The sequence below is a fragment of the Callospermophilus lateralis genome, chromosome 3 (genome assembly GCF_048772815.1).
Source record: "Callospermophilus lateralis isolate mCalLat2 chromosome 3, mCalLat2.hap1, whole genome shotgun sequence".
NCBI lineage: Eukaryota > Metazoa > Chordata > Mammalia > Rodentia > Sciuridae > Callospermophilus > Callospermophilus lateralis.
The window spans coordinates 17,450,577-17,471,466 of NC_135307.1; the positions used below are offsets into that span (position 1 = coordinate 17,450,577).

General features: G+C 35.2%; 1 protein-coding gene across 4 annotated transcripts in view; it reads left to right on the top strand.

The window, feature by feature from the left end:
- Galc (galactosylceramidase) overlaps window positions 1-20,890 on the top strand; it is a 66,602-nt gene that overhangs the window by 25,742 nt on the left and 19,970 nt on the right. For all 4 annotated transcript variants that reach the window (XM_076849778.2, XM_076849780.2, XM_076849781.2 and 1 more), the window contains 3 exons: window positions 8,442-8,597; window positions 10,582-10,706; window positions 12,880-13,007. In XM_076849778.2, the coding sequence (XP_076705893.2) occupies window positions 8,442-8,597; window positions 10,582-10,706; window positions 12,880-13,007 (409 nt within the window). The remainder of the gene's footprint in view (window positions 1-8,441; window positions 8,598-10,581; window positions 10,707-12,879; window positions 13,008-20,890) is intronic.

Below are 20,890 nucleotides of genomic sequence, written 5' to 3' on the forward strand. Positions count from 1 at the left end.
GCACACTTTACTTTGAAAACTGGCATTTTCTTTCTTCTTGATCTGGGTATGGATTATGTCTTTGTTTTTGTCTTCTCGTCCCTGTTTCATTTCTTTCTCAGAAGGTAACTCATGGTTCATAGCTTTCCCTTTGAAGTGTATGTACTCAGGGATCTTTCTATGACAAAGAAATGTTTGGTAATATTTAAATATGTGTTGTTATTTGGAGTAATGAAACAGGGCTTTATGTAGATAATGGCAGAGTAGTGTTTAATTTTGTAAATTTTAAAGGCAGTGTTGTGAAATTAGTTCCTAAGTCAGGTTTCTGTGGCTGGGAGTTTTTGCACGAACACTTGTAAATGGTTTGGTGTGTTCACCAACTAACTTTTGTCATATGTCCTTAGTAGCATAGCTTTGATCCTATTCCTTAATCCATCTCTGCTTCAACTGTGGGCCCTGAGAGGTCAGGACTGGATTCTCCAGTGAATTTATATTTTATTCACCATTAGATTCTTATAAACATTTGAAAAATTGAATATGTATATGTGTGGAACATGTTCTATTTTGAAATCTGTTTGATCTCTACATTTGCTTTTTTCCTTTCTCCTGTGGAGAATTTTGAAAGTACACAAAGATAGCAGAATGATATAATGAATATTTATGCTCCTGTCACTGAGCCTGAAAAACTAAGAACCGCTGACTCGTTCTCCACTCATACTTATTCCTTTCTTCTTCCTCCTCACGTTATTTTGAAACAAATCTCAGACATTTTATATTATTTTTTCCATAAAAAATTTACCATGTATTTCTAAAGATATAAATTCTTTTATAAAAATATGATTATTACATAAAAATTTAAGCTTAATGATATTACCAGATGCCTGTTATCATTTCTTTACTGTTTATTTGGTTGAAACTGGATTAATTTAAGATTCATACATTGTTGATTTGTTGATATTTAAGTCTCTTTTAATCTTTAGGGATTTTTTTCTTTTAATTTATTTGTTGAAGAAACTATATTGTTAAGTTTCTCACTGTCTAGATTTTATTGATTATATCCTTGTAGTTTAATTTAACATGCTTATGTAACCTGTTTCTTATTGGAAATTGGTAGAGACATGATTAGATTAGATTTAGGATTAATTTTGGGGGGTGACAAGAGAAGCAATGTATTTAAACATTTTATACACTGAAGTTAGAATAAATGTAAATGGTTTAGTGTGCCTTTATTGTTATTACTTTCATAATAGCTCAAGTCTTAAGGGGAAACAAAGTTATACTGATCTGGAATATATTTGGTTAGGAAAAATATTTAAAATATAGGTTTCACTGTATAATGAAATTGGATGTTTGATTTTTTTTGTTTTTATTGATACAGGCATTTTTAAAAAAAATTTATTCTAATTTGTTATATGTGATAGTGGAATGTATTACAATTCATATTACACATATACAGCACAATTTTTCATATCTCTGGTTGTATACAAAGTATATTCACACCATTCATGTCTTCATACATGTACTTTGGCTAATGATGTTCATCTCATTCAACCATCATTTCTAACCCTCCCTTCCCCTCCCAACCCTTTGTCCTATCCAGAATTCGTCTATTCCTCCCATGCTCCTCTCCCTACCCCATTATGAATCAGCCTTCATATATTGGAGAAAACATTTGGCATTTGTTTTTTTGGGGATTGATTAACTTCACTTAGCATTATATTCTCCAACTCCATCCATTTATCTGCAAATGCCATGATTTTATCTCTTTTATTGTAATATTCCATTGTGTATATATACCACATTTTTTTTATCCATTCATTTACTGAAGGGCATCTAGGTTGGTTCTACCATTTAGCTATTATGAATTGTGCTGCTATAAACATCGATGTGGCTGTGTCCCTGTAGTATGCTGTTTTTGGGTATAGGTCAAGGAGAGGGATACCTGGGTCAAATGGTGGTTTCATTCCCAGTTTTCCAAGGAATCTCCACACTGCTTTCCAAATTGGCTGCACCAATTTGAAGTCCCACCAGCAGTGTATGAGTGTACCTTCCTCCGCATCCTCACCAACACTTATTGTTGTTCGTATGCATAATAGCTGCCATTCTGACTGGAGTGACATGATATCTTAGAGTAGTTTTGATTTGCATTTCTCTAATTGCTAGAGATGATGAACATTTTTTTTCATATATTTGTTGATTGATTGTATATCATCTTCTGAGAAGTGTCTGTTCAGATCCTTGGCCCATTTATTGATTGGGTTGTTTTTCGGTGTTTAGTTTTTTGCTTTTTTTATATACCCTAGACATTAGTGCTCTATCTGAAGTGTGAGGGGTAAAAATTTGCTGCCAAGATGTAGGCTCTCTATTCACCTCACTGATTGTTTCTTTTGCCGAAAAGAAACTTTTTAGTTTGAATCCATAGCATTTATTAATTCTTAATTTTAATTCTTGCACTATAGAAATCTTATTAAGGAGGGACTAACCTGATGTGATGGAGATTTGGGCCTACTTTTTCTTCTATTAGACACAAGGTCTCTGGTTTAATTCCTAGGTCCTTGATCCATTTGAGTTGAGTTTTGTGCATGATGCCTGATGGGGGTTTAATTTCATTTTGTTGCATATGGATTTCCAGTTTTCCCAGCTTGTTGAAGAGGCTCTCTTTTCTCCAATGTATGTTTTGGCACCTTTGTCTAATATAAGATAATTGTAATTTTGTGGGTTAGTCTCAGTATCCTCTATTCTGTACCATTGGTCTACCAGTCTATTTTGGTGCCAATACCATGCTGTTTTTGTTACTATTGCTCTGCAGTATAGTTTAAGGTCTGGTATAGTGATGCCACTTGTTTCACTCTTCTTGCTAAGGATTGATTTAGCTATTCTGGGTCTCTTATTTTTCCAGGTGAATTTCATGATTACTTTTTCTATTTTCTTTTTTTTTAATATTTATTTTTTAGTTGTACACAATACTTTTATTTTGTTTATTATTTTTATGTGATGTTGAGGATGGAACCTAGGGCCTTGCATATGCTAGGTGAGCGCTCTACCGCTGAGCCACAACCCCAGCCCTGCTTTTTCTATTTCTATGAGGAATGCCATTGGGATTTTGCTTGGAATTGCATTAAATCTGTATAGTGTTTTTGGTAGTGTGGTCATTTTGATAAAGTTAATTCTTCCTATCCAAGAGCAAGGTAGATCTTTCTGTCTTCTAAGGTCTTTTTTGATTTCTCTCTTTAGGGTTCTGTAGTTTTCATTGTATAGGTTTTTCACCTCCTTAGTTAAGTTGATTCCCAAGTATTTTTTTTTTTTTTTGAGGCTATTGTAAATTGTAGTTTTCCTCACTTCCCTCTCAGGATTTGTCACCGATGTACAGAAATGCCTTTAGTTTATGGGTGTTGATTTTATATCCTGCTACTTTGATGAATTCATTTACTAGTTCTAGAAGTTTTCTGGTGGAACTTTTTGGGTGTTCTAGGTATAGAATCATATCATCAGCAAATAGTACTAATTTGATTTCTTTTCCTATCCACAATATAGGCATTTTAATGCAGTAAATTTTCCTCTGAGCTTTAGCTTTATCATATTAGTCTGTTTTGTTATCATTAAGCCCTAACTTTATTGCATTCTGGTCATTTAATATCAAATAATTTACTTGACTAAAAAATATTTTTTCTCAAGAGATTCTTTTAGACTTAGTATACAGTTTGTATCAGGATACAGTGTTGAACATATAACCCACCCAGTTGATTATACTGTTTAGATATTCTGTGTCCTAATTACATTGTACTCTTAAGCTATCCAGGGCTACCAGGAGTGAATCCTCTTGTTAGAGGAATTCTGTTTTTCCTTTTCATCCTATGCAGTTTGAACTTCATGAAAGTTGCTGCTTTGTTATTTGGTGTATAGATATTCACAAATGTTTTGTCTTTGTGAATATCTTGTTTTTAATTTTTTTTTAGTTGTTGATGGACCTTTATTTAATTTATTTATTTACATATGGCACTGAGAATTGAACCTAGTGTCTCACACATGCTAGGCAAGCACTCTACTACTGAGCCCCAGCCCCAGCCCTGGGTATCTTCTTTATTAATACACCTGGTTGGTCTGTTTGGTTTCAGGAGGCGTGCTAGGGATTTTTAGAAACTGGGCTAACACCAAGCTCTGCCTTGTCCAGAAGTTCTAATTTTCTTTCAATTCAGTGTAGGTACATTGCTCTGTCTTGGCAAACTATAAAGTCAGTTCATTGTGAGGGATCTTGTATTTGTCATTCAAAGTTTGAAAAAATCATGCTGTGGAATGATTGGGAAATTTTACTTGATGGTGTTATATTTAAAAATTGTATTTTTAAAGAGCCTTCTAATTTTGTTGAACTAGCAATAGATCTGTACATTGGGAAAGGATCAAATTTTAGTATCAATTTTGTCCTTATTTATTTAGATCATTTAATAAATTGCTCAGGTTTTGACCGTGGTAACAATTTCATTATTTTATGAATGCAGTATGTGTCACTCATTCCTGTGCATGTTTTTTTTTAATATTTATTTTTTAGTTGCAGTTGGGTACAATATCTTTAATTAATTAATTTATTTTTATGTGGTGCTGAGGATTGAACCCAGGGCCTTGCTCATGCTAGGCAAGTGCTCGTCCTCTGAGTGATAACCCCAGCCCCTCCTATGCATGTCTTTTTTTTTTTTTAATAGCAAATTGGAAACTATAGAACACTGTAAATAGAATTAAAATTCACTCAGGATCCTAACATCTATTGGTCATAGGAAACATGATAGCTTATACTTTTAAGATTTAAAAAAATATATGCAAGTATATTTTGATCAGATTCATCAGGGATGCATTTTCTCAAATATAACTAAATTATATTAAATATAGTTAAAAATATTAAATAGAAAACTAGCTAAATATTTGGCTGAGGAGGCAAAGCTGAATATCATGATCATAGAGTGAAGTTGTGGGATAAAAGAATAAGTCAGAAGTGTGAAAATTTATTCAAGTTATATTTTTTAAAAAGTTGAAGAACAGTTTATTATTTCATATTAATTATACAGAATAGTGGGTTTCATTGTCTCTTTATTGTACATATGTTATACATATTTTGATGATGTGCACCTGCCCATTACTCATCCTTTCCCTCTCACCCCTCCTCCTATCCCTTTCTTCTCTAATAGCGTCACACTACACTCATGTTGTCCCTCCCACTCCAGATTATGAGAGAAAATATGATACTTTTTGAGTTTAGCTTATTACATTTAACATGTTTCATCCTGTTTTATGCAAAGGACATGATTTTATTCTTTTTTATGATTGAATAATATTCCATTGTGTATATATGCCACATTTTCTATTTATTCATCTATTGTTGGCTATCTAGGGTGATTCTATGACTTAGTTATTGTGACTTGTACCACAATAAACTTGGGTGTACAGATAGATATTTCTATAACATGCTGACTTTAATTCCTTTGGGTATATATCCAGGGGTAGTATACCTATATCTTATGGTAGTTCTAGTTTTAGTGTTTTGAGGAACCTCCATACTGATTTCCATAGTGGCTGCACTAATTTACATTCCAGCCAGCAGTTTGTATAAGAGTTCCTTTTCCCCTGCATCCTCACCAGCATTTATTGTTATTTGCATTTTTGATGTTTGCTCTTCTGACCAGGGTGAAGTGGAATCTCATTGTAATTTTGTTCTGCATTTTACTTATGGCTAAAGATATTGAACATTTTTTCATCTAGTTATTGAATATTTGTACTTCTTTTGAAAAGTGTCTATTTAGTTCATTTGCCCATTTATTGACTGGATGTGTGTGTGTGTGTGTGTGTGTGTGTGCGTGCGTGTTTAGTTTTTGAGTTCATTATATATTCTGGGTATTTATTCTCTGTTGGAAGAATAGTTGGCCAAGATTTTTCTCCCATTCCATAAGTCGTTTGTATTCCTTTGTTTCCTTTACTGTGAAGACGATTTTTAATTTGATACCAGCCATTTGTCAGTTCTTGCTACTATTTCTGAGCTAATCGCACCTGGCTACCTCCTTATGCAACCACATATCTGTTGGTTTGAGTCAACCTCAGAAGCAGTTGGTACATGCCAAATGTCTGTAGTTTGCCTGTGACTTTATCTTAAAATGTTAACTCTTGTTTCCTTCTAGCAGTTTCAGATGTTATTCCTAGGTATTTGATCCATTTTGAGTTGGATTTTGTACAGGGTGGTAGGGATTGTTTCATTCTTTTACATAAGAATATTTGAGTTTCCCCAGCACTATTTGTTAAAGAGATTGTCTTTCTCTAAGAAATGTTTTTGGCACCTTTATTAAGAATCAGGTGGCTGTAGCCATGTGGGTATATATCTGTGTTTTCTATTCCATTGATATACTTGTCTGTTTTTAAAGCCTGTACCATGCTGTTTACAGTGGTTAGTGTATTTTGAAATTAGATATTGTGATACCCCCAACATTGTTCTTTTTGCTTAACATTGCTTTGGTTATCTTTTTTTTTTTTTAAATTTTTAGTTGTAGTTGGACACAATACTGTTATTTTATTTATTTGTTTTTATGTGGTGCTTAGGATCAAACCCAGGGCCTTGCATGTGCTAGGCAAGTGCAACTGTGGTTATTTTTTTTTTTTCATAGAAATTTTAGGACTAATTTTTCTAGTTCTATGAAGAATACCCCTGGTGTTTTGAAAGGTATTGCATTGAATTTGAATATCACTTTCAGAAATAAGACCATTTGACAATATTAATTATACCCATCTATGAACATGGGAGGTATTTCCATTTTATAATGTCTTCTTCAATATCTTTCTGCAGTGTACTGTAACTTGAGTTGTAGTTGTCTTTCACTATCTTGGTTAGATTTATTCCTAGGGATTTTATTTTTTTGGTGGGGGTACCAGGGATTGAACTCAGGGCCACTTGAACACTAAGCCACATCCCCAGCCCTGTTTTGTATTTTATTTAGAGACAGGGTCTCACTGAGTTGCTTAGTGGCTCGCTGTCGCTGAGTCTGGCTTTGAACTTGAGATCCTCTTGCCTCAGCCTCCAGAGCTGCCAGGATTACAGGCATGCATGACCGCACCTGGCTACCTCCTCATGCAACCACATACCTGTTGGTTTGAGTCAACCTCAGAAGCAGCTGGTACATGCCAAATGTCTCTAGTTTGCCATTTTATTGTCTCCTCAAAGATTAGTATTTTGATTTCTGAAATTTAACATAATTGTGCAAGGACATAATTTCTAAAACATGTCTTCACGATCATTCTTTTGATGTTATGAATACTACTATGCCATACTATAAAGATTGGAATTCTGATATAATCTAATCTTTCTTATTCTGCTTATAATGGTGTTAATTTTTTTTTATAAATAATTGTTGACCTGAAAAGTATACACTCTTATTTCCAGTTATTTAACTAACGTGCACTCTTATTGTATTGGCAATCGGTTTTCTGTTTTCTGTTACTGTTTCTTACTTATTTTTATTCATGTCATCAGTTGCCTCCACAGTCATCAGTATGGCAGTATTTTACTCCTGCAATAAGAAGTATGCATTTATGCTGCACCAGATTGACTCCCTTCAAATGCTAGAGTGAGGGAGGGATTCATTTTCTGGGCAGTTTCTCATTCTCTTCACTATGGGTATTTTCACTCGACATTCCTTGTTGTGGAGGTCTGTCCTATGCATTTTATATGCTCTGTAGCATTTTTGGCCCAATTCATTGAGTGCTTGTATAGCAAATCTCCCCTGCCCAGGTGGGACAGTTGAAAAAATGTCTTAGATTTTGACAAATATCCACTTCAGGAACAAAATTACCCAGGTTGAGAACTGCAGCAACTCTGAGATAGTAACTTCTAACTTTGACAATATAGTTTATTATTTTTATTTGAGAAAGAATTAACTATAGGGTTTTGTTTGTTTTTGTATTTTTCTTGGGAATAAATGGCATGCTGTCCTCCTTTCTAGACGCTAAGGGCAGCAGTAAGGAAGAGGGTGCCACTTTCTATAATGGACTCATTAGTCTTATTATTGGCCTCCTCCTTGCCTATTCCTTCCTACTGTCCCCAAGCTCTCTAGCTTCCTCTGGAAAGTTTGAATCCCCTCTTTACCTCATTCTCCTCTTGGAGCACTCTAGGCCGTGTCCTCTTCCATCTCCATCTATCAACATATCCTTCTATTTTATGGTTTCCAGAATTTTATCACTCATTAATGCGTTTTCTTTCTGTCATATGTGTGACTGTAGGTTAATCCCCACCCCTTTTTCTTTTTTGCTATCATTGTAAGAAAATCTCGGGACAGAAATGTGGGAAGCAGATGCTTCTGTCATCTATCTGAAAGAAGCTGCCCAATTTTTAAAAATAGGGAGCCTTGGAGAAAACTTGTGTTTAATTCACTCAGAAATATTTTTAAATGCCAGATTCTGACCTTTACCCACTTTTGCCTTTTCTTTTCTAGGGCTCATTATCCTGGGACCCATACAGTTCGAAATGCACAGCTGACTCAGAAGAAGCTTTGGTCTTCTGAAGATTTTAGCACTTTAAACAGTGATGTGGGTGCTGGCTGTTGGGGTCGCATATTAAATCAAAATTATATCAATGGCTACATGACTTCGTAAGTTATTAAAAGCCTTTTAGGATTTCTGTTATAGCAAATTTAGACAGTAAGTAGAAAAGAAGGATGATGGGCTTTCACAACGTAGATTCAGTGATTTTACCATTTGTGTTATTGGCTTCATCTATACCTGTACCTACAACTGATTTACATCTAATCTGTACCTGTTTTTCCATATTTGAATATAGTCTATATTAAGTAAAGTTGTATTAATTGAGGTATAACATATATAGTAGGATTCATGCAGTTCTGTGATTTTTGATAAGCAACATATATTTTAAATTAACAGTTATGAAATAGATTATATATCATTATCATGACACCATACTCCTAAATATTTAATTATCTCCAAAGCATAAGGATATTCTTTACGTGATTAGAATGTAATTTTCGTGCATATAAGCATTTGAAAATATTTCCAATACCCAGTCTACATTCAGATTTTCTTCACTATTATCTAAAATGTCATTTATCACTTTCTGTTTTCTTAAAGGAAGATCTAATTAAGCACCATGCTTTCCATGTAGAAGCTGTGGCCCTAAAGTCTCTCTTAATCTACAGTAGTTGTCTCTTTCACCATTTTTTTTTTAAATAGTCATCTTTAAAAAAAAAAACAGGCCATTTTTTTATAAGACTTTTATAAGACTAACTGCTTACAGTCTGCATGGTTGATTCCTCATGGGACATCTTAACTTGGGAACTGTTCATTTGCAATACACGCAAGAGGTTCTTAAGGGAGAACACAGCTTTACTTATTCCTAAAGGAAGCATTTCTTAATTGCTTTGATGATACTTTAATTATAATTAGATTCAAATTAGCCTTCTAAGACCATGAAAAATAGAACAAGGGCAAACCAACTTATATATTTTTGTTGACATACATTTGCATTTTTTGGATATCTTTTTGAAAAAAATAATGCTTATCATGGCCTGCTTGGTATTAAGATAAAACATGTTTATGTCAGAGAATTTAGAAACTGAAGATATATACAAATCACCTATAATCTAACCATTCAGAAGTAACTGTCCTTAAAAATATTGGTATATATCCTTTTATATTTTATTTACACAAATATATTTTTAATACAAATTTGAGACCTTCCTGTATAATCTGTTAGGTGATATACTTTTCACTTAACATGCCACTATGAATTTCCTTTGATATTTAAGTATATTTCCATTTTATTTTTCATGCCTATGCATATTCTGTTACAGAAAGCAGTATTTCCCAAACTTGCCTTGTCTTTATAAGCACCTGATAAGCACTCCTTTATGGAGTAAAGGAATTTTACTGACTGCTAGGCAGCTGCACATATTTAACCAAAGCAGATGCTAAAAGGAAGGCTCTAGGACTCTGTCCCCTCTATTCAGTGCCACAGGTGATTCTGCAAAATTGGGAAACACCAATGTAGAAAATATACCTCATTGAATATTTCCCTTTTCCCAGAAATGGAAGTTTCTATTCTAATTAATAGCTTTATACAAGCTGAAATGATATTTGTACACATGTATAATCCCAGTGACCTGGGATAGGAGAGCTGAGGCAGGAGGATCTCAAATTCAAGGCCAACCTCAGCAACTTAGTGAGATCCTGTCTCAAAATAGAAAATAAAAAGGGCTAGGAAGGTAGCCTAGTGGCAGAATGCCTCTGAGTTCAAACGCCAGTACCACAGTGTAAAAAAGAAAAAGAAAATTCAATAAAAAGCTATATGACTACACCACTGTTTAGTAAAGAGCTTGTATATCTCCTAAACATTTGTATGTTTTTTATTATGTGTGGTTCTCCATTAGAAATGTTTACATGCATATAACAGTGGATTTTTCAAAATGTTAGTGCATTTAGGCAACTTATAGGTTTTTGGGTGATTTTATTGTGGTCATGCATATATAATCATGATAAAAAGTTTTTACTTGAGGTTCATAGACATTTATATTTTCTCACAATTTATTTTGTTATTTCTTTTTTATCAAACAAATCCTTTAGCACAATCGCTTGGAATTTGGTGGCTAGTTACTATGAACAGTTGCCATATGGGCGATGTGGATTGATGACTGCCCAGGAGCCATGGAGTGGACACTATGTGGTAGAATCTCCTATCTGGGTGACAGGTATGGTTTGGTATTTCTCACTACCTAAACACCTATAGGAGATTATATAAACTGTGTGCTTGTCCATGTCTTAAGTGTGTATTTCTATTTTAAGTGAGATTAGCCAGTGTTTTATAAGAATAATTTTTGTAATGAGACACTTTCTATATTTCATAGATAATTATTCTAAAACCAGACGCTTAGAAAAAAAGAGTGGGAGAAGAGAAAGAAAAGAAGAGAAAGGAGGGTCGGGGGGGGGGAGAAGAAGAAGAGGGAGAAGGAGAAGACGGTGTGAGGGAGGGAAAGGGAAGAAGGAAGTGTGGTGGTAAAGACAGAAATAATCACCCAAGTCTAAAATCATGTTATAATTGCTAATAAGATGATATGTTTGTTCAGATTCATTCCAATTCAGAGCATCTCAAAGTCTTAAAATTAGTCTAGGAGACAGTTTTTCTTTTTACATAAATTATTTTGATTAGAATAGTATGCTAACAAAATTGAAGGTGATAAATAAAAAAGTTGGTTAAATAACAAGTTGGTTAACAAGGACTGTATTTATTGAGTCATTAAATGAGTAAGTAAATATAAACATTGTATGAAATATCATGGCTTTAGATGGTTCCTTAAATCTACTAGTGGGTTTTATTAAAAGCTCATTTTCAGAAAAAATGCAATCATAATTCTCATAGACAAAAAAAGAGCACATGCTGAAGATTTTATGTTACTCTAATGATATGAAGGAACCAAGCATATGTTAGAACCAGTTTAAAGGAAAAGTCAACAATTACAAATTTTTATGGAATAAAGGAATTTGAGATGAATTGTAGATGGAGACAAGTTGAGTTTTTCCAAGCCAGGAAGACATCAATTAAATCTGTCCCACACAGGACACGATTTATATTAGCTCAAAGACAGGGCTATAGATTGACCCATTCCCACTAAAACAAAGCTTTTTCTACAGTTTCATTCATTAGTTACAAGTAAAGTTGAGATCATGCAGACAAGGGATGGCATGGTTTCACTTTTTCATGAAGGGATATAAGCCTATTAATTATGAATGTAGTTCAAACAAAATGAGAAAGTCCATTTGATTCATATTGAATTTATTTATTTTTTGGGGTACTGGAGATTGAACTTAGGGGCACTCGACCACACAGCCACATCCCCAGCCCTATGTTGTATTTTATTAGAGACAAGGTCTCACTGAGTTGCTCAGGGCCTTGTTAAATTGCTGAGGCTGACTTTGAACTTGCAATCCTCTTGCCTCTGCCTCCTGAGCCACTGGAATTACAAGTATGCGCCACTGCACCCGGCTCATATTAAATTTGTTTTTTCCAAACTTTTTTGTAAAAATATTAAACACTTATAACCATTTTGTTTTAAAATCATAGCCACAGTCATAGATAAGATGCTTTCAGAGGGAAAATATTAATTCAAAGTGAACTTGTTTTAATTTTAAACTTGTATTTTGGTGATTTTCTGTTTTAGTTGATGTGCTTTCCTCAGGCAGATCTATAATTAGGAAATTAATCATGTCATCATGACATCATTCTAAGCTCCTTAACTTGTTCTTTGAAAACTACAGAAAAATTAAGTTGAATTTTCAGACTTAGAAATCTTAGTTGGCAAGCTTCTTACATGTTTAAATTCTTGAACCTACTTAGGAGACTGATATGCCCTTATTAATTTGAGACTGGGTTTTTTTTTTTTAACTGTGGACTTGGAATATTGCTTGCTTAATTCATTTTCAGAACCAGGTTTGGAAGTGACCAGTAAATACATATGTTGTGGAAACAAATTTGTTTGAAACCATACAGTTTTTGAAGTACCTTAATTTTCTTAATGACTGCCCCCTTCTTTGTGTAGTTAGGATGGGTTAAATAGAGATGAACAAAGCTTGGGAGGATTGACTTAACTTTGCTTTTGGGAAAAAAACCCAAACTAATAAATATTCTTGAATTGACAAGTTCTTTTATTTTTACCAGTTGTTCCATGAATCTTCTTGCAGCTACACCATTTAACTGAATTCCTCATTTAAAACTTGAAATATTTAAAACTTGGAATGTAGTTTCCTGTAAAATAGAATGTAGCTGGTTAGAATCAATCAGACTCAAATTGGTAGGCAGACTTGTTAAAAGAAGCCTCATCATGACCATTTTCATCTCATTTGTACTTTTTTTCTGCTTTTCTGCAGCTCATACCACTCAGTTTACTCAGCCAGGTTGGTATTACCTGAAGACAGTTGGACATTTAGAGAAAGGAGGAAGCTATGTAGCTCTGACTGATGGCTTTGGTAACCTCACCATCATCGTTGAAACTATGGTAATTTTTCCTTATTGATACTGGATTAACTCACTTTTTTACTTTTGGAAAAATAGGATAATGCAAAACTATACACCCTTAGTTTTTAGTTTTCTGCATGAGTACACATAAACATGTAGACAGATGCCAAGGTCTTAGAGCTTTCGTTTAAAAATTCTAGCCACAAGTGAGTTAAGAAAAGGCAATATAACTCACTGGTCTGTGTAGTTGGTAGTTGGAGCTTGTCTTTCTGGCCGTGGGGTTCTGTAAGGTTACCGTCCACCAGTATTTGTTGGGGAGGACTTTAACACCTTCCCTTGCCCTGATACGTAATCTCACAGAGGTTGTGGCTTTTTTCCATTTTCAGTCTCAGGAAGGTGCTTTTGGGGATATTGAGTCCATTGTGAGAAAGGGGCCTAGATTTCAAATGGCTGTAGTGGGAAGGAGAAAGGTCTGGCCGTGGTGAACAGAGGAATGGAGAAAGCAGGAACTGGAAGTGGGACAAATCCAAGGACTCAGGGACCTGAATGGAAGACAAAGTGGCAAAAGGAGGAAGGGGGAGCAGGGGCAAATGGAAAGTAGAGGTCTTATTAGTGCCAGTTTGGGAGCTTAGGCTTAAGGACATGGATAGAGTGTTGATGTAGTGTATAGTCCACAGGGGTTTGAAGAGGCTTTCAGTCGACCCATGGGAGAACCAGGATCCTATTGAGATAGGCCTTAAAAATATATATGTCTCCTATCGGTTTCTGAATGCCAGCCTACCATGCTCTTAAAAAAATTAGAAAATTTTTTCCAAGTATTATATTGTCAGGTTTCAGCCAGGACAAATAGTAAATATTCCTGGCACTATTGATCTTTTTTATCCCAAAGCTACCAAGTGCTTTGAAATCAAACAATAAACGTTTCAGCATTTACTGTGGAACAAAAAGGATTTCCCAACAGAAAGATGCAGCTCTCCCTAGATATGGAGTCATTCCCAGAGAGCCAAATGAAAGACACAGGTATCCTCCCCACCAGAGCTGGCAGCACTCAGTATGCTAACTACTAATGGGGTATAACACATATTTTGAGTCAGCCATATTTTGGGGGCTCCTAACATGAAGTTGGGTGCCTGCACAAACAAAACTGGAAACTCAGATGCCACAGACAGGCAGAAAGTCAGGCTACGATCTTGGGGCATAAGTTGAGACAAACAAAAAAGCAGTATAGTTATCCCTGAGAGGAGAAGGATCTGTAACTAGAAGGGACCCCAAACCAAATTTACACAAGAGTAATAGATTAAACAAATGTTTTTCTCCTGCTAAGCTGAATTTGGAAAGGAAAGGACAAGAAGTGTTTTTTTTTTTTTTTTTTTTTTTTAAACTTTCCTCTTACCCTGGTATGCTATAAGGAAATCCAGGAGAGCAGGCCTTGGCAAGAATTCTTAACTTTTTGCTAGATTTTTTTTTTTTGTCAGTTGTCCCAGGATCTCCTATGCAGGCTCTAGAACCAGTGGGCATCTCATTCTCTTCACCAGAAATTTTTTCTTCATAGCTAAGGAAGTTCTTTTCCTCTGGAACTTGTCAAATGAGGCTCTTATGACCTGCTTCAAGGGAGAAAAGCAGGGGAAAAGAGAGTAACCTTCTTGCTTCTGCTATTTTCTCAAATTTTTTCCCCTAAAATATTTTGGGAGTGAAAAAAATAGCATGGTAGGGTAAGACTGCATGCTCCTGTTGCCCCATGGCCTGGAATTAAAGCGGCAGGAATACTGCTTCTCAGCGAGGCGCCTGACTGAGGGAATTCATTGAAATTCCATATTGGACAATCAGTTTCAGAGACCCAGAAAGTTTGGTATTTCAAAGAGAGGATAACAAAGGAGTATATGAAGCCACGCCAGTGGTGACAGTGTTGCCAGGTCACTGTAGAGGAAAGAGGTAACACAAGGGGAAAGAGAAACCGTGGCAAATTTAACTTGGAAACACCTATAGAATATAAGGACACTGTGAATTTAGCTGATTCAGAGGCTGCAGTGCAGTCTGGAGTTCTAAAAAGTGTTCTAGGTTTCTCACCTTGTGAGGGGGGAGCTGATGTGGGAAGCCATCTTGTGAAATCACACTGGAGTTTGCTACTGTGAGAAGTAGGTATATCAAAGCAAATATTGTTACCCTGTTCAGGTCAACAACTACCATGTGGCCTAGGGTGCACCTGGCAGAACATGACTGAAAAAGGCACAGAATTGTATCCAGGAGAATTCAGGTCATAAGGTATGGAGGAAAGTGTAATTTACTTTCCCTTTGGGTCTGGTGGCTCCAACCAGCTGAAGAGGGTTGTGAAATCAAACAGGTGAATGTGATTATATTTAGGGACTATGTCTTAGAAGGCTGTAGTCATGGGTGCTTTAGTGCATGAGATCTGTGTTCATTATTCTGCCTTATGAGTAAAATTCATGACAGGTACCTGAGGTCCAGTTGCCTAGCATAGATGAGCATCTCCCTGGCCCTTGGGGGTCTAATCTGATGATCTAATCTCTTCGGCATAGATACTACCTGACAAAGTTCTAAAATTCTGATCAGAGTTAGACCCCAGTCAAGAGAACTTCCTGTCTAGAACTCAGCATTAGCTCTGCCCCAGGAATGCATTGATTGTGTCTCTGGACAAAACTCCAATATATAGTACTTCCCATTCCATTCCATCTGACCTTATACTGGTGAACAAGGAAGTTGAGAATTATTTCAGCCAGAAGATTGGCAGGCAATGCAAAAAGAAAGGTTGAATAATCCATACTGCTTCTTCTATGGGGGTGAACAGCCCAAGAAGAAATAGTAAAAAGATTAGTTTAACAAAGGTAGGGAATATCCATTCTTTACCACTGTTTTGACCAGTGGAGATAATTCTTTTCATTTTTTTATTAAGAATTTTTTGTTTGTTCTCATATAAATACACTCATATTTTCTTCTTAAATAATTTTTCCATTTGTTATTCTTCTGTTAGTGTTTTTCTACTTTTTTCTCCCTCTAATAAATTCTCTTTTCTTTATCTCTTTTGCTCTTTCTCCATTAGTTTCTTTTCCCTCACTTCTTTCTTTTTTGGCTTTCACTTACTAATTTTGTTCTGTTTTCTCTCTTTTTACCTTTTGAATATTTTAATCTTTCTTTGGCCATTCTATCCCATTTTCTTTTAATGAACTGTATTTTTACCATCAATTAAAAGTATCTAGTAATTTCTGCCCCCACTATTTATGTTGTTGAGATTATTAGCATTGTGCATATGTTCTTGACAGCTGATGTTTGCTTCAATGCTATATCTAGTTTAATTGTCGTTTTTGCTGTTATTAATTTTTGACTCCCACCATTTTTGTGATTATTAATGTGTTGTAGATGTTTTTGGTATTAGTATATGTTATTGCCTGCTGTTTTTGCTGTCATTTATTCCCCCCGTGTCTGTGAAGTGCTGGTAATCTGGTGTGACACTATCACAGATAGTGATAGTAGATTCTATGCTACTGAGCTGTACCCCAAGCCATTTAAGAGAGAGCATACCTTGCTCTGCATACAACAAAACTTCACTCAAACTTCAGCCACACTGTACCATAAAGAATAGAGGAGATGATAAACCCAAGTGATGACCAGACCCCAGGTAGGAATGACTAGGAGTCTCTCAGGTTCCACTGTTACTGTGGTCCAACAGTAACAGCAGAGAGAAATAAAACAAAGACTGAGGACACTATACTGACAAGGGACCTCAATATAGACTGAAAACATGTAGAGTTGACAAGTCTAGGAGCACAGTCACAGAGGGTGTACCTCATGGTCCCTGCTGTATACAATACTGTTGTTTGACTTACTAGAAGGAGCCCAATTATATTCAGTAATTCACAGCAGTCATCCCTGAATACTTGACCAAGAGAAGACTGTTTTTGAAAAAGACCCCCACATAAAAGTAGAAGGGAAATTTATCCTAACATATGCACAAATCATAACTTGGGAATATATGAGACATGAATAAACAAGGTAATATGATGCCTTCTAGGGTTCATGATTCACTAGAAACTGACTTCAAAGATATTGAAGGGATGAAATATAAGATAAAGAATTCAGTTTTCCAAGGAATCTCCATACTGCTTTCCAAATTGGCTGCACCAATTTGCAGTCCCACTAGCAGTGTATAAGTGTACTTTTTTTCCGCATCCTCACCAGCACTTGTTGTTGTTTGTCTTCTGCCGCAGTCTGGCTGGGCACAATTCAGGAGCCACTTGTCAAAAGAAACTAACTTTATTTTTAGAACCACACACACCAAACAAAACAGCTCCTCAGGAAAAAACCCTCAGAGCCCAACTGCCATCACCGGCTTCCCCCAAGCCACTCCTCAAACCACCAGCCTCTCCACCTCCCCCAATCCTCCTGCTCTTGAGGTCGATTGGCTGGGTTGCGTGGGCGGAGCCAAAAAAGTCCTCCAATGAGCAGCTCTGTGGCCTGAAAGGGCAGGGAAACAGCCCAATGAGCATCACCGCAGAGGAGCCAATCAGCTAGATGTTGCTGGGGCTGCTGTGAGCCAATCATCAGCTGACAGTCTGAAAGTTTGCTGGGGCCCCTTTGGCTGTGGCTCTCAACAGTCTTCATAATAGCTGCCACTCTTACTGGAGTGAGGTGGTATCTTAGAGTAGTTTTAATTTGCATTTCTCTGATTGCTAGAGAAGATGAGCAATTTTTTCATATATTTGTTGATTGATTGTATATCCTCTTCTGAGAAGTGTCTGTTCAGTTCCTAAGCCCATTTATTGATTGGATTAATTGTTTTTTTGGTGCTTATCTTGTTGAGCTCTTTATATACCTGAGAAATTAGAGCTCTATCTGATGTGTGAGGGGTAAAAAATTGTTCCCAGGATGTAGGCTCTCTATTCACCTCACATATTATTTCTTTTGCTGAGAAAAAAACTTTGAATCCATCCCATTTGTTGATTCTTGGTTTTAATTCTTGTGCTATCGGCATTTTATTAAGGAAGTTGGGGCCTAGCCTCACGTGATGGAAATTAGGGCCTACTTTTTCTTCTATTAGATGCAGAGTCTCTGGTTTAATCCCTAGATCCTTGATCCATTTTGAGTTAACTTTTGTGCATGGTGAGAGATAGGGATTTAATTTCATTTTGTTGCATATGGATTTCCAGTTTTCCCAGCACCATTTGTTGAAGATGCTATCCTTTCTCCAGTGCATGGAACCACCATTTGACCAAGCTATTCCTCTTCTCAGACTATACCCAAAGGACCTAAAAACAGCATATTACAGGGACACAGCCACATCAATGTTTATAGCAGCACAATTCACAATAGCTAAACTGTGGAGCCAACCTAGATGTCCTTCAGTGGACGAATGGATTAAAAACAGTGGCATTTATACACAATGGAATATTACTCAGCAATAAAAAAGAATAAGATCATGGCATTTGCAGGGAAACGGATGACATTAGAGAAAATTATGCTAAGTGAAGTTAGTCAATCCCCCAAAAAACAAATGCCGAATGTCTTCTCTGTTATAAGGGGGTGACTCAAAATGGGATTGGGGAGGGAGAGCAAGGGAGGAAGATTACCTCTAGATAGGGAATATGGGTGGGAGGGAAAAGGAGGGAGAAGGGGAATAGCATGGATGGTGAAAGGAGACCCTCATCATTATACAAAATACATGTATGAAGATATGAATTTGGTGTCAACATACCTTATATATAATCAGAAATATGATAAATTATGATATAATGGTGTATTAAGAATTGTAATGCAAAATTAATAAATAAATTTAAAAAATAAATAAATAAAGATAAAGAATTCAGAAAAGTGAATATTAAAAAAATCAATGAGTTATGAAAAATACAGAAAAATAACTGTATATATTTAAGGAAATCATTACAGGATATGAATGAAAAATTCTATCAGTAGATAATGAAAAAGAACCAAAGAAAAATCTTGGATATGAAATACATAATGGATCAAATTTAAAAAATCAGTTGAAAGTCTGATTTTCAACTAATTTTTTTAATCAGTTGAAAGACAGAATCTTAAGAGCTTGAAAACAAATTGGCCAGCTTTGAATATTCAGACATTATTTAAAAAATAAGAAATTATGGTCAGAATATACTAGAACTCTGGGAAAATATTAAGAGATCAAACTTAAGAATCACGATCATCAAGAATGGAAGAGAAATACAGGCTAATGGCATAGATAATCTTTTCAGTGAAAACAATATCATAAATTTTTCTAAACTTTGGGAATGAGATGGACATAGATAAAAGGAGACATTTAGAACCCTGAGTAGACAAGTTCAAGTAAGATCCTTTCTATCACACAATATAATTAAAATGCCAACTATAAGGATAGAAATTTTAAAAGCCTCAGGAGAGAAATGTAAGGTCACATTTAATAGTAAACCAATCAAAATAACATCTGATTTTCTAAAAGAGACCCTAAAATTTAGATAGGCTTGGGAATGACGAGTTCATGCCCAGAAATACAAATGCTACAAATGAAACTGCTATATCCAGGAAAGCCATCCTTCAGAATTGAAAATGAAATAAAAATCTTCCAAGATAAGTATAAACTAAACAAATTTATGACTACTAAGCCAGTGCTGCAAAAGATATGTAAATAAATCTTTTAATAAGAGAAAGAAAAATAGCTCAGCTCAGGACAGGACAAAAATAGTTAAGCAAATGAGAATTAAGATCAAATTATACATTAGAAATTAATCAATATATCAGAAAATACACATTTTGCTACAATAACACTGAATGTAAATGGTCTCAGCTCTTCAATTAAAAGACATAGACTGGCAGGTTGGGTTACAAAACAAGACTCATCTATGTGTTGCCTGCAAGAGATACACCTCTTAGGCAAAGACATCCATAGGCTAAAATTGAAAGGATTAAAAATGATATTCTATGCAAATGGAGCCTTTAGAAGCAGGAGTAGCTACTGTTATAACCAACAAGAGATATTTCAATCCAAAATTAATCAAAAGAGACAAGCTCACGTCATATTGGTAAAGGGAATAATCCAACAGAAAGGTATAGCAGTAGTAAATATTTGTGCCTCAAACATTAGTAGACCTAATGACATAAACACACCTCAATATAAAAGTTCAGGTAGATTTTAATAAAATAGTACAGGGTGGTTTCAACACACCCATCAATAAGTAGGTCCTCTAGACATAAAATCAGCAAGGATACCTCAAACCTAATAAATACTATAAATCAAACGGAATATTTTATCCCACAACAGCTAAATAAACTTTCTTCTCAACTGCTAATGGAACTTTATCCAAAATAGACTGTATTTTAGACCACAAAGCAAGTCTTAGTAAACACAAAAAGATTCATATAATTTCTTGCATCTTATCAAATCATATAGAATGCAATTAGAAAATCAACAATAAGAAAAACTATGGCAGCTATGTAAACATGTGGAGATTTAACACTACTCTTTGAATGGCCATTGAAGACATCAGGGGAGAAATTAAAAAATTCTTAGAACCAAGTGAGTATAGAGAGATAAGATGCCAGAATCTCTGGGACAGTGTAAAGGTGGTTCTAAGAAACAACTTTATAGCTGTGAAGGCCTATATAAAATAAAGATCCCAAATAAACAATTTAATGATGCATCTCAAGGTCCTGAGAAAATAAGATCAAACTAACTTCAAAACTAGTAGAAGGAATGAAATAATTAAGATCAGAGCCAAAATTAGTGAAGAGGGAGTTAAAAAACCAAGAAGGATCAATATATTGAAGAGTTGGTTCTTTGAAAAGATAATGAGAGTTATAATCACTTTAGCCAAGAAATAGAAGATCCAAATTAATAAATTAAAGATAAAAAAGGAGATATCACCACAGATATCACTGAGATCTAGAGGATCATTATGGACTATTTTGAAAACTTACATT